The 13,596-nt window shown below is 49.7% G+C and overlaps 1 protein-coding gene across 2 annotated transcripts in view; it reads right to left on the bottom strand.

The window, feature by feature from the left end:
- Nucleotides 1-38: 38 nt before the first annotated feature.
- The window catches only part of zdhhc14 (zDHHC palmitoyltransferase 14), a 33,638-nt gene continuing 20,080 nt past the window's right edge, over nt 39-13,596 (bottom strand). Inside the window, exons 3-9 of one of the 2 annotated variants that reach the window (XM_084314573.1) lie at nt 10,962-11,120; nt 10,551-10,688; nt 8,830-8,878; nt 7,847-7,949; nt 7,457-7,566; nt 6,301-6,403; nt 39-1,895 (exon numbers count right to left, since the gene is read on the bottom strand). In XM_084314573.1, the coding sequence (XP_084170699.1) occupies nt 774-1,895; nt 6,301-6,403; nt 7,457-7,566; nt 7,847-7,949; nt 8,830-8,878; nt 10,551-10,688; nt 10,962-11,120 (1,784 nt within the window). In that variant the 3' untranslated portion in view covers nt 39-773. The remainder of the gene's footprint in view (nt 1,896-6,300; nt 6,404-7,456; nt 7,567-7,846; nt 7,950-8,829; nt 8,879-10,550; nt 10,689-10,961; nt 11,121-13,596) is intronic. The other variant, XM_084314574.1, reaches the window with a different exon arrangement.

The raw sequence follows: 13,596 nt of genomic DNA, 5'->3' as shown, positions 1-13,596 counted from the left end.
CAGATGTACATAAAAAGTTAATTTATTAATATCCACAGGCATTAATTCAACAGCTGGAAGTCAATGAATATTTCTTGGCACAATCACATTACTGTATGTTTTTGGCATCACATTTGGACTGAATGTAACGCAGTAAATGGAACTGATGGACTAACGTGACCGATCTCTTCCACTCAGCACCACAGAATCAGGAGGAGGAAGTGATTACTGTGTCCGTATGTGAAACCAGCACCGATTGGCTAACGTCCATCACTACAAAAGAGCATCACCGTACTCACGATACATGACACGCAAACTATAAACAAGTCCTGCAGTGTGACTCCCATCTGTCCGACTGGTGACCCATGACAGTGCCGTGGAGTGTCCTTTAATTTGCCTCTGCAAATTATGGCACTGAAATAACTTGGAATCCACTTTAGAATTCCGACGATTACGCAGATACACCGTTATAGGTTCTCTTTATAGATAAAAGAGCACATGGGCTTTTGGCAACAGTTGAGCACATCTGACCTGGATTTAGCCTGGTTTACCCACCGTATGCTAAGATGAATAGGAGAAGGGGAATGGAGGCTTGACTTTGGTCCTCGTCGACTAGCTCAGTAGACTGAACTGGTCTGTTTGGCACTAGAGTAGCTTATCTTCACGGGTGTGTATAGAAAAAAATTATTACAAAAAAAAGAGGGAGGGTATTTGTTGTGGAGATGGTATGGCTTTGGTCCTGAGCCAGCGGTGGAGGGTCTGGAGGCGGGGTCAGCCAGCGGTGGAGGCGGGGGTCAGACAGAGCTGAGTTTGACCAGACCCCTGACAGAGTCCTCATGCAGGGAGTCCTGCCTGGTCAGGTCGTACAGCGGAGCCGGGTGAGCCTCCTGCCTGGTCAGGTCGTACAGCTGAGCCGGGTGAGACTCCTGCCTGGTCAGGTCGTACAGCGGAGCCGGGTGAGACTCCTGCCTGGTCAGGTCGTACAGCGGAGCCGGGTGAGACTCCTGCCTGGTCAGGTCGTACAGCTGAGCCGGGTGAGACTCCTGCCTGGTCAGGTCGTACAGCTGAGCCGGGTGAGACTCCTGCCTGGTCAGGTCGTACAGCGGAGCCGGGTGAGACTCCTGCCTGGTCAGGTCGTACAGCGGAGCCGGGTGAGACTCCTGCCTGGTCAGGTCGTACAGCTGAGCCGGGTGAGACTCCTGCCTGGTCAGGTCGTACAGCTGTGCCGGGTGAGACTCCTGCCTGGTCAGGTCATACTGCTGGGCCTCCTGCCTGGTCAGGTCGTACTGCTGGGCCTCCTGCCTGGCCAGGTTATACTGCTGGGCCTCCTGCCTGGCCAGGTCATACTGCTGGGCCTCCTGCCTGGCCAGGTCATACTGCTGGGCCTGCTGGGCCTCCTGCCTGGCCAGGTCATACTGCTGGGCCTCCTGCCTGGCCAGGTCATACTGCTGGGCCTGCTGGGCCTCCTGCCTGGCCAGGTCATACTGCTGGGCCTCCTGCCTGGCCAGGTCATACTGCTGGGCCTCCTGCCTGGCCAGGTCATACTGCTGGGCCTCCTGCCTGGCCAGGTCGTACAGCTGGGCTGGGTGGACGTGAGGCATGTGAGCCGGGCAGGGCGGCGGGCCGGGAGGCGAGGGCGTCTCATCCGGACTGACGAAGTGGTGGTGGTGGTGGCAGTGTGTCTCCGTGTCCCTCAGGGTCAGCATGTCCCCGGCACAGCCCAGGCCAGGGATGGAGGAGGGCAGCGGGGGCTGGCTGGGGGCCAGGTAGGCGCAGGGTCCTCCCAGAGCGCTCTGCCCCCCTCCTCCTCCTCCTCCTCCTCCACCGCCCAGTAAGCCGGGGTCGCTGTGGAGCAGCGGCATGGCTGCGGCCTGCAAAATGAATTTGGTGCTCTGAATGCACTGATCTTGGTCACACTGAGGACACGGGGGGAGGTGCAGAGAGAAAAGAGAGACGAGCGCGAGAAGGAGAACGAGGAGAGGACACAGAATGTGGTTTAGATGAGGAGGTTTCAAAACATAATGGGATGGAAATAAATAATGGTGAGAAGAAGGAACCACAGCAGGGTGGTGAACGGGGTCAACAGACAAGAGGGAAAGAGAAAGATCAAGTTAGTCACCTCATGAGTTCTACCAGTCCACATGTCTGCCATTTAAGGGAAGGTTCAGAATCTTTAGGAGCTTTTCCTATTGATCACTAAACATACCCCTCTTCCTCCCTCCCTCCCTCACTGTTTTAAAAGTATTAATTTTTTGTTCAAATAAGTGGTCTACATGTTAAAATAATAGCTCTACACTCCGACAGCCATCACTGTTTGGTCAGTAACATGGGTCTTCCAGTCCCTCCGCTCTGCAGTAAACGGAACTGTTTTATCCAATTAGGAGAGATTGCAAAAATGGTCTGACAAAAATAAGAAATTAAAACTTTTAAGCAAATATGTGCTTGAAACAAGTAAAATAATCTGCCAGTGCGGTAAGCAAATTTGGCTCTGCAAGATTTCTTGAAATAAGTAAAGAATATCTAGGGTTCTCTCTCCTGATTGGATAAAGTGGGAACGGGATACCAGAGCATTTATTTTGTGTTTAAATAAATGGTAAATGGTGCATTTATATATCGTTTTTATCCAAAGCGCTTTACAATTTGTTTCTCACATTTTACCCATTCACTCACACATCACACACCGACAGCAGCGGTGACCATGCAAGGTGCCAACCTGCTCATGGAGAGCAGTTAGGGGTTAAGGAGTCTTGCTCAAGGACACTTCGACACCCTGCCCAGGAGGAGTGGGAATCGAACCGGGGGGCTTTACCTCTCGAGCAGTGTTGCGTTGCTCATATCAACACTGGTTGCACGCACGCTAATGACGCCACGTGCACTAAAGACAGTGCCTAATTGCCTCTACGAATGGTATGTAACACCTGACGACCGGGTGGGTACCAGGTGGGTACTTAGCGAGTTGGTGCATCAGTCGAGTGCAGCGCATTCCTGTGTGCACGCGCGTGCACATCCGTGCATGTGCGTGCACTCGCTTCTGCTCACAAAGCATGGTTGCACGTCGTGCAACCCCGTCCCATGAGCAACGCATCCCTGCTCTTGAGCCACTGTCGCCCTCTGTTTACTGCAGAGCGGAGGGACTGGAACACCCATGTTACTGACCAAACACTCTGTGTCAGTGATAGCTGTCAGAATGTAGAGCTACTTAACAAAAGAATACCACTTACAGCACCTTTAATGTCAGAAATTAGCCCCAGCCTCCCGTTAGCATTTGTTAGCAATAGTCAATTGGGTATGAAAAAGTCCTACAAAAAAGTATATTATTATTATTATTATTATTATTTATTTTGACCTATTCTTACTATTTAGAGCTTATATAAGTAAATGGCACAGCTTAACACAATGAGAGACATTATTTCATACCTCATTGTTGCTAATGCTAACAGGAGTCGAGCCATTCCTCAGAAACGTAAACAAAAGGTCCTATGAGAGGATGGTAAGTGACCATTAGGATCGGCTTCTAACAATCCTGCACCTTTCCGTTAAACAGATTCAGATAAGAGAATGTTGCCATAGAGAACACCTTCACACCGCTAATCCATTCACACCGCATTCACTGCTCGACGGGTGCAATGGCCGTTTGAGATACAGTACGGACAGAGTGACAAGCTATAAAAGCCAGGAGAGAAGTCATTAGTATTCATAGAGCATGCAGGGTATTCTTGAGGAAGAGTGATGGGATTGCCTCATCCATCACGTATGGCTCACTTAACCGAGGGGAGTGTCGACGTGATTTACATGAACACAAACACGGGATCCGTGGCGCGCATTGTTCCTGCCCGCCATGGGGACAAGGAGAAGAGGGGCCCGGGGACCCATGACCATGACAACACGGATAAAAACCAGACGACGTCACTAGACTGCAGTCTCGCTTCAGGGTGCTCTTCTTAATACTTTTAGGGAGGTGAGAGACTACAAAAGGACGGCCCTAACGTCACAGAGTCCTCCGGAAAAAACCCTGAGCGGTAAATATCCCATTGAGGGGGGGGGGGAGCGAATACGAAGCCGTAACTCACAGCTGGGAATGTAGCGGAGAGCCGTTGAGTTTCTACAGGGCTTCCTCGGTCCTTCAGCCAATGACTTTAATGTCTCATAATGAGTTCCTGGCACTTTGAAGCACCCAGCGGGAATAAGAAAGCGCTTCGTGTTGGAATGTATTTATAGCTGTGAACTGTGACTCGTTTGTTTCTCGTCAAGGATCAAGAGAACTCCGCTCAGCTTGTTAACCCTTTCACTGCCACACGACAGAAGGTTAACCCTTTACTATCACACAACCGACGGTCGCCGTGAAAGGGTTAACCGTTTGGTAGTGCGGCAGTGAAAGGGTTAAGCACTTGTTAAGCCTTTTTACATGGAGTCATTATGTGACAGAGAATCACTTAAAACAGACTTGCCCCAATTTATAACAACTAGTGCTGGGACGGCAAGATGGCCTATCATGAATAATGTGGAACGGAGGAGCTAGGAGGGGAAAAGGGGTCGAAAGGTGACTGGAGGTATTTTCCTTTAAAGGGGCACTCCTTGGAAAAACAGTGCCGATTTATTTTGCACATAATCTCACACACGTCCAAAAACTCGAAACAGTTGTGCATACATTAGTTTAGTTTGAAAGTTATTGAGAGTAAATGAGTTTGAATATGGCCACCAGTGATGTCATCAGGGACATTGAATCCTTGTGGTGTGTTAACACTTTGGGCGCCAGCCGCTTTAGCTATCCTTGTACCTACTGCGCCACCGCTGTAAGATATAGGGATTTTCACTGTGCGTCGCGATGTTTGGAGGGCTATATCTATATTATATATTATAGCTATGGAGACAATACTATGGCTCATTTGACATTAACTATCCATCGTTCAACATGTGAAAAAGAATAAATTTTTTCATGTATACGTTTGCGTTATACTGTGGTGAATATTGTATAGTTTCAGAGTGATCCTGGCTAATTCCTGAAAATGGCGCTATGGAGCAATATGTGAATTTAGCTAAAAGCGTTTGCGTTGCTCGCCTGGACACGCTACTATTTCCAATTGAAAGGTATATAATAGGTATTATGTTTCATCATAATCGGCTGTCCCCTGCCCTCCCTCAGGTCCCTGCACGACTCCAGGGCGCTGAAGAGGGCAAGAAAGATCATGGCCGACCTCTCCCACCCCGGCCTCTTCACCCTGCTCCCCTCTGGGAGAAGGCTGAGGATCCCAAAGGCTGTGAAAGCTCGTCACAGACTGAGTTTCTTCCGCTCAGCCGCCAGGCTGATCAATGCCTCAGGTCCCCTTGATGTCATATAGTCCTTACCTTTACTAGGAGGTATCCCAAAAATAATATTCCAATTGTCAGATCGCGATTTCCAGTATTGGTGTCCATCGGGTCCCTGACATAATCCGGCACAACACATGCATCGAGGGGCCATGGACGCGCTCCAATGTGATCGGGTGAACCGCTAGACTTGCCTGGACCAAAATTCTCCGCCCGGAGGAAATTAGATGCAACACACAGTGTGAAAATTTTTTTCAAAGGGTGGGTGATACTGCCACCTAGCGGGATGCGGCCGGTATTGCACTCTAGGGATCTCAGAATGATTTCCTATGGCAACACCGAGGTCCGTGACATTGCATAGAATAAAAAAATCAAATAAAAGAAAAAAACAATGAAAACCTGACTATACTCTGTTATGGCGCTCAACCGCTGGCGAGATAACCCGACTATCATCGGGTATGGCGCTGAATGAGTTCATTACAACTCAATGAAATGATAAGGTAGCGGTCCCTATAAGACAAGGTGTTGCTATTATTCCCATCTACATCATTTCCTGGAGCTGTAATCAACACAACACAAGGATTCAATGACCCCGGTGACATCACTGCTGGCCATATTCAAACTCCACTCAATCTCAATCCAACAAATTTACTCTCAACAACTGGGAATGTGTGCAAAACTGTTTATAGAGTTTTTAGATTTTGTGTGAAAGTATGAATAAAATAAATCAGCAGTCAAATCAAAAGTGCCCCTTTAAGTGAATCGCGGACATAATATATCATACGCAGCAGAAATGGCACACAAAGTGTTCTTCATGGCAATTATAAATACGACGGTGAAATCAAGTGTCACTATGATGACGAGAAGTGTCGGGTGTCTCTACGAAAAGCCTTTTCCTCAGCGTTTCCTCTGTAAGACCAGCAGGGCGCACCCACATGTAAATGAGCATCGATGCATGCACACACACAACCACACACAGTTACACACACACAGTTACACACACACAATACCTACCATGTGTGTGTGAAGCTGCGTTGAAGCATATATGCTGGTCCCATTTGAGTGTGAGGCGGGCTGAGGTGTGTCTGACTGAATGAAGCCTCTCCTGTCAATGAGACTGGAAAGAGACAAGACAGACAGACAGAGAATGAGAGAGAGAGAGAGATATAGATAGAGAAGGAGAGGGGGAGAGAGAGAGACATGATGAGCAGGAAACGCCAAATGTGTATTTGTTATGTGCATTATGTTCAAATGCCTGGTAGAATGAAGAATTTACTTGAGCAAAACAGATGAGCAATAGAGATGGGATAGAAGAATGTGTTTATGTGAAAGCATGTTTATGTTTATGTGTGTGTGAGCAGGTAATGCTATAGGCCCTACTAGTAGTATAGGGTGCATCCCTCCATACGGTATCTTCATACCCACACACAGAGCAGATGGCAGCCACCTGTCATCTGAGAACACCCCCCCCCCCCCCCACCCCCCCTCCCCGAGGTAACGGGAACCATGCTAATGATGTGTGAAATACCAGAAGGATCTCACCCATGTTACCTCCTCAACAAACATTACACACGCTCAGTGTACCCCCCCCCCCCCCCCCCCCCCCCCCAGCCATCTGGGAATGGTTTATGGAGAAAGAACTACCTATAATGAATCAAGGACGATTGTTCCTCGTCCATGTGTTACATCAAACTGTTGTGCTCTGGCGTCATGGCGACCGGCGCCGGGTGAGAGGATGACCGTCTGACCGGCTTCACGTCTCCTCCGGTCGGGACCGTTTCAATTCAGCCGCACGCAGACGCAACGCAGACAAACATTTAGCCGAGTTCATCTCGAACGCTGAAGGTCATGACACAGCCCTCCCCCGACAGAGGGGGGGGGGGGGGGGGGGGGGAGAGACACACCCAAGCATGTGTAATTATTCCTGCTTGGCTTGGAAAACTATATTCTCACTATTAAATACAGTTTGATTCACACAGGGGAGCAAAGATGTGGGTCTGACACTGACTAGCGCAGGAGAGGAGCAGCGATGACAGGAGAGAGAGAGGAGAGAGAGAGAGAGAGAGAGAGAGAAGAGAGAGAGAGAGAGAGAGAATCCCAGAGGTGAAAGTGGTGAGCCCTGTCTGTGGCCCGGCGTGGTCTGGTCCGGCCCGGCCCAGCAGCTACTCACCTAGGAGGTAATGGTCCACACAGGGCAGCACTACAGTTGTTGAGGATGTTGCCGTAGCTATAGGGGTTGTAGTTGTCCTTCGCCCGCTTTGTGGACCATGACCCTTTGATCTGCAGCAGCACCCATCACAGCCATGGAGACAGAGGGGAAGGGATGAGGCAGGGAGCGGGACGGATCCAATTTACCAGAATCAATAGATAAATAAATGAAAAAAATAAATAAATCGAGGCCAGTTATTACATGCGACCCCCAAGCATGAAATGATATTTCAATGACACCGGCGCTGGCTGGATGCTACTAGCTACAGAAAGATGGGCTGGGTTGAGAACTGTGTGAGTGTGTGTGTATGTGCGTGTGCGTGTGTGTGTGTGTGTTGGGAGAGGTACTCACGTCCTCGTTGGTGGTCTGGTTTGAGCTGATCAGGTAGGTGTGGAAACCAGACAGACCAACGATGGACCAGACTGAGAAGAAACAAACCACCACCTCCAGCACAGTGGAGCAAGAGAGTCAAGGAATACATGTTTTTTTTATAGAAACAACACACACACACACAACACACACACACACACACACACACACACACAAATGGCTGAGATGCACACAGGACCTAATGTGGGCTCGTGCGTTTGACCTTGGCATCGGCACAGGAGGACGTATCGACCACGAGCAGATTGAGTCATAGCAATTGATTTACTAGACACACACGCTCTACATGTGGCACATAAAACAGCTGTGTCCTTTCAGAATGTCCTGAATAACTCGCAGGCAAACCGGGTAAATGCACGACAATCAACCGAGCAACACCCTCTGGCAGGGAGAGGAAGAGAAAAACAGAGAGAAAGGGGGAAAGAGAATGTCTCTGAGGGGTGGGGCTGTCAGTGTGTGTGTGTGTACGTGTGTACGTGTGCATGATCAAGGTCTAAATGTTGCGTGACAGGTGTGCGAGGAGGCGCCAGAGCGATGGGGAGCTCATGGAGGAGGAGGAGGCCGGGCGTCTGCTGCTCACTAATGGAAATCAGAGTCTCTCAGACTGAACGGAGATGCCTTTTCGTTTGAAACACGTTTCACATGCAGATTAGTATTTCTCATACGGCGCTCACGGCACGCATGTGTGTGATTGTGTGTGTCCCCCCCCCCCCCCCCCCCCCTGATCTTCTCTTTCTGTATGATCATCCACATGTGCCCTCAGGAGCCAGCTGCAGCGCTGACATTAGATGATAAAGTGCAGGAGCGGTTGTATATGCCATTCGCCGGTGGGAATGCCATGCTGGTAGGGTCTGCAGACAGAAAATAAAGAGATGATACGAACACACCCATGCACACGCACACACGCATGCACTATTTTCTCTCTCTCACGCGCGTTGATAGGATATCTGGCAGGGCTGTCTTTCAGGGCGCTGAGGAAGCCTGTCCGGTTGGATCCTGCGGAGAATGGGGTTTGTTACATAAAACACTGGACGTCCACAGAAGCGGTAACGAGCCGGGCGTCTCCACGCGACACTGAAGCCCGAGTCACAGAATACCACGAGCCGCTTTTCTTTTTATAGCTCAGTGGCTGCAGCGACGACAACAAAAACAACAACAACAACAACAACAACAACAACAACGACAAGAAGCCGTGTGTTCGGAGGGGGAATGCGGTTTCAATTAGACCGTCTGCTAAAACCGCCGCTCCTTTCATGTCGGACAAACTTCCACTTTTGTGATTAGGACCCGTGGATTCATGAGAGCAGAACATAGCGGCTCCAGCCTGCAGCTCACCGCTGTGAAAGCCTGGCTGCACAGCGGCAATGATGGGGAGAGAATTAGGCCCGCGTGCCCAAATGAGAGGGATCAATAGGTTAAGCTTGGTCAAGTAAGCTAACGTCAACTGTAAACTCTCCTGATCAAAAGGCTGAGCCCAATACGGTATAATAACCGATGACGACTGACAGTTTGTGTCTCTCTCTCGAGGCTAATCTCTTCCCTTGTCTGCACGCTGGAATGACCCAAAATTACCACAGTCGACCCCCCCCCCCCCCCCCCCACGGCTGCTGCAGTTAGAGAGTATCCAGCAGACCTGCCACTCACAATCTCACTCAGGCAAAACCCACTCATTACTGCCTAATGTAATCATGTGTAAAAGCCAGCTGGGAGAGGACACGACACCGGGCTCCACCGGTCATGACGACCGGGTCCTTCACTGCCAGGAGCGCCGGTCCCCAACGGGCCCGATGCTCTGCCCTCCTCTCCTGGGCTCGATTGATCTGCACGACACGACACAAAACACAGCCCGTGTCTAAAAAACCTGAAAGAGCGGCATCAGCAGCTTCCCCGGGCAGCCTGACACTCGGGAACAGTGGAGCGCTCTGGAGGAGAGGATGGGGGCTGGGTTGTTGTGTGTGTGACTGTGTGTGTGTTTGGGGACGCCGGGTAGAAGGGTTTGGAGTTTGGACGGTCGATAGATCTCAGAGCCCCGTCTCATCCATCACAGAGATGAGGCCCTGGACCCGGCATGGCCTCTGTTTTGTCTGTAAACACCGCTGAGCGGGTCAAATTCACCTGAACACCAGGCGGGTCAAACTCACCTGAACACCAGGCCGGTCAAACTCACCTGAACACCAGGCCGGTTGCACCGAGGTTTCTACCTTCTATGTTTCCCTTACCTTAGTGATTATGTTTAAGAGCTTCTCACATAGACTGTGTCCTTATATTTACACTTGACTTACATTTAATGATTCCCAGACTATAAAGGCTAACTTAGTATTGAAGGAAGAGAAATTATATTATGGGGCTTTTTTTTTATTTTTATGTAACACAGAAATGATATAAAGGTGTCCCCTTAGTTGCAAGATAACGATGAACGTATTTTAAGTGACCTTAACTTAACTGGGAACAGGACCATTCTCAGCGGTGCCGTTACCAGAAAGCAACGGCACGCGCACATCACGGTAGGGTTAGCGTAGCGCCCATCACGGTAGGGTTAGCGTAGCGCCCATCACGGTAGGGTTAGCGTAGCGCGCATCACGGTAGGGTTAGCGTAGCGCGCATCACGGTAGGGTTAGCGTAGCGTGCATCACGGTAGGGTTACGACAGCGAGGCCAGCGTTACTCACTCAGGATGACATGTGTGATGACGAAGGCGAAGATGAAGACTGTGAGGAAGGAGAGGGACAGAATGAAGAGGTAGAAGAACCGATAGTTCCTCTTCCCGACGCAGTTCCCCACCCACGGACAATGGTGGTCGAAGCGCTCTAGAGAGAGGGAGAGAAAAGAAAGAGAGAGAAAAAGAGAGTGAGAGAGGAGAGGGAGAGAGAGTGAAAGTGAGAGAGAGAGAGAGAGAGAGAGAGAGAGAGAGAGAGAGAGAGAGAGAGAGAGAGAGAGAGAGAGAGAGAGAGAGAGAGAGAGAGAGGGCTTAGTCATAATAGAGGGCTTAGTCATAATTACATAAACAAAACAGTCAGGGAAACAAGTATCTCTTAACTTGTCAACTCATCCATATACAGCACATGGATCCACACACTCACCCACACAGTTGTCACACAGGCTGCAGTGAGAGGCGCGTGGCGGTCTGAATATCTTGCAGGTGAAGCAGTACTTCAGCTTGACCGTCTGTCCATTGATGACCACCTCCCTGGTCCTGGGCGGCGGCCTGTAGCCTGAGCCGCTGGAGCCGTTAGCTGCATCTGAGGGAACCGCAAGAATGATCTGGTAAGGATGCACCAATACCAATACCAATAACAACATCGGTAATAGGATATGAGGCTGATACCAGGCTACAATAGGGTGTTGGTATCAGGAGAATCTCCCCCTGTACGAAAACCCAAGGCCAGGAGCCATGTGTAACATCTCAATCGAGGTAAAGCTACTTGAGCTGCCGCATTCTTTGACACACAGAGAGATGTTCGACGTCTCTAATGGAGAAAATGGATTACATTTCAATCACTTTTGCCCAATGACCCCAAAGTAATGGACTAACACTAGGAAATGGACCATGTGCGTAGAATTCACTATGTGCATGGAATTTACTGAGTGGCAGGACAGCCCTAATTGTTGAGTTGTACCTGCTACACCAGGCACGTGTGTGTGATCACATATACCAGGGCCTTGCTTGCGCCGACTGTAAAATAGGAATGGAGTCTATTTGCCTGTGGTATACTGCATCCAAAAATGACCTAAATAACCATTTATATTAGTTTGGCATACAACAGCAAATGCAAGGGTCCTCCTACCATCCACAGCAGCCATCAAAAGAAACACATTTCTACCCAATGATGGTGTTTAGTAAATCAGTTTAATTCTGAAAATCACATTGTAAATGAAAAATCATGTCGTTTTACATGACAGCAGTTCTTCATTTCTCCCACCATGTTGGTTGATTGATGTCTTTATTGATGCAATAAAACAGGGATTGTGCAATACAATACAAAGCATATTGATCAAAAGGATAAAAAACACAATAAAGCCCTTGTTTCCATTGTGGTCCTTTAAAATAAGACAAGTGAAGTGAATGTATGTGCATATGTGAGCGGGATAAGAATGACAACCCATCTCATGTATGTAGCCTAAAATAGACCCAGTTTTACCCATATTCACATGTTTATATGAACAGCTGCTTGAAATAGTTGATTCCCTCCTGCAAACTTACGCACGCTGATGTAGCAGGCAGACATGTCTAGTTTTGGTCTAGCCCCAGTGTCTAAAGTCGACAGTGTCCTGGAAAGCTAATGAATCGGACTGATACGTGGTACCGAACGACAATCAACATTTAGTACTGGCGGTGAAAAGGGTTGCGTCCCTCGTCTGAATGCACGTCACATTTAAATCCTGTTTTCCCAGTTCCATTACCTGTATTATATGTTATATCCCTCTTCTGGGATGAAAACAAAACCGGTCTCGCCCCTGCCATCTCAGTGCCACATTCTCTGAGCTCCTGGGCACACTGTAGCGCCAGTCAGCACATTTCACTGGCATTCCCCACTGATGCGATTTACAGTGGCAGGCCTCCCTCTGGGACATGGTGGCATTGTGTTTACTCGCCATCACATTATTCATCTGCTCGGCAGGTTGGTTGCCGTGGCGCAGACATTCCACCCCACCACACTCCTTCGGCGTGGCGAGAGGGGGCCGGAGGGGGCACACCTCATTGAGTCAAGTGATTTATCTCCACACATTGGATCCTGAGAGGAGATCCTGCGGGAAGCAATGAGATGTACCCCACCTCCCCTCGCCCCCCTCACCTCCCCTCGCCCCCTCACCTCCCCTCGCCCCCTCACCTCCCCTCACCTCCCCTCGCCCCCCTCACCTCCCCTCGCCCCCCTCACCTCCCCTCACCTCCCCTCGCCCCCCTCACCTCCCCTCGCCCCCCTCACCTCCCCTCGCCCCCCTCACCTCCCCTCACCTCCCCTCGCCCCCCTCACCTCCCCTCGCCCCCCTCACCTCCCCTCGCCCCCCTCACCTCCCCTCGCCCCCTCACCTCCCCTCGCCCCCCTCACCTCCCCTCGCCCCCTCACCTCCCCTCGCCCCCCTCACCTCCCCTCGCCCCCTCACCTCACCTTGCCTCCTCTCCCCCTTAGTTCTCTCTCTCTCTCTCTCTCTCTCTGGCATGACCAGAGCCGGGGATTGTTGTAAATCTGTTGACCAGTTGACCTTTTCTTTCACGTTACTATTATGGTCATTATATTTAATATTTCACCTTTATGGGCTTTTACATTATATTTACATTTAGTCATTTAGCTGACGCTTTTATCCAAAGCAACTTACAAGTTCTGTACAACAAGTCAGCAGGAAGGGTACAACTCTGGCAGCTAAGGGTAAGTAACATTGTTCGTCAAACAGTGTTGAACCGGAGTACTACAGATTTGAGTGCATAGTAGTAGTATAGACAATTAGACATATTAGCATTGTAGGTAGTAGTATAAAAGTCAAGTTAGACCGTGCTTACAATAATTGACACTGGGTGCTGCAATCCCGAAGATATACGGTAAGTAGAAAAAAGCAGGAAGCCGGACCAGCACTCTCAGGTTTCGACAATTTTAATCGCAGCCGGATACAACAGACATGTTTCAGAACAGGTGTTCCTTCTTCAGTGTTAATGGCTAAAAGTGCTGGTCCGGCTTCCTGCTTTTTTCTACTTAGGTAGTAGTAGGCATTAGGCAACGT

Source organism: Notolepis coatsorum (genome assembly GCF_963971535.1).
Source record: "Notolepis coatsorum genome assembly, chromosome: 5".
NCBI lineage: Eukaryota > Metazoa > Chordata > Actinopteri > Aulopiformes > Paralepididae > Notolepis > Notolepis coatsorum.
Note: the sequence above shows the minus strand (reverse complement) of the source record. Positions and strands in the feature narration are given on the sequence as shown.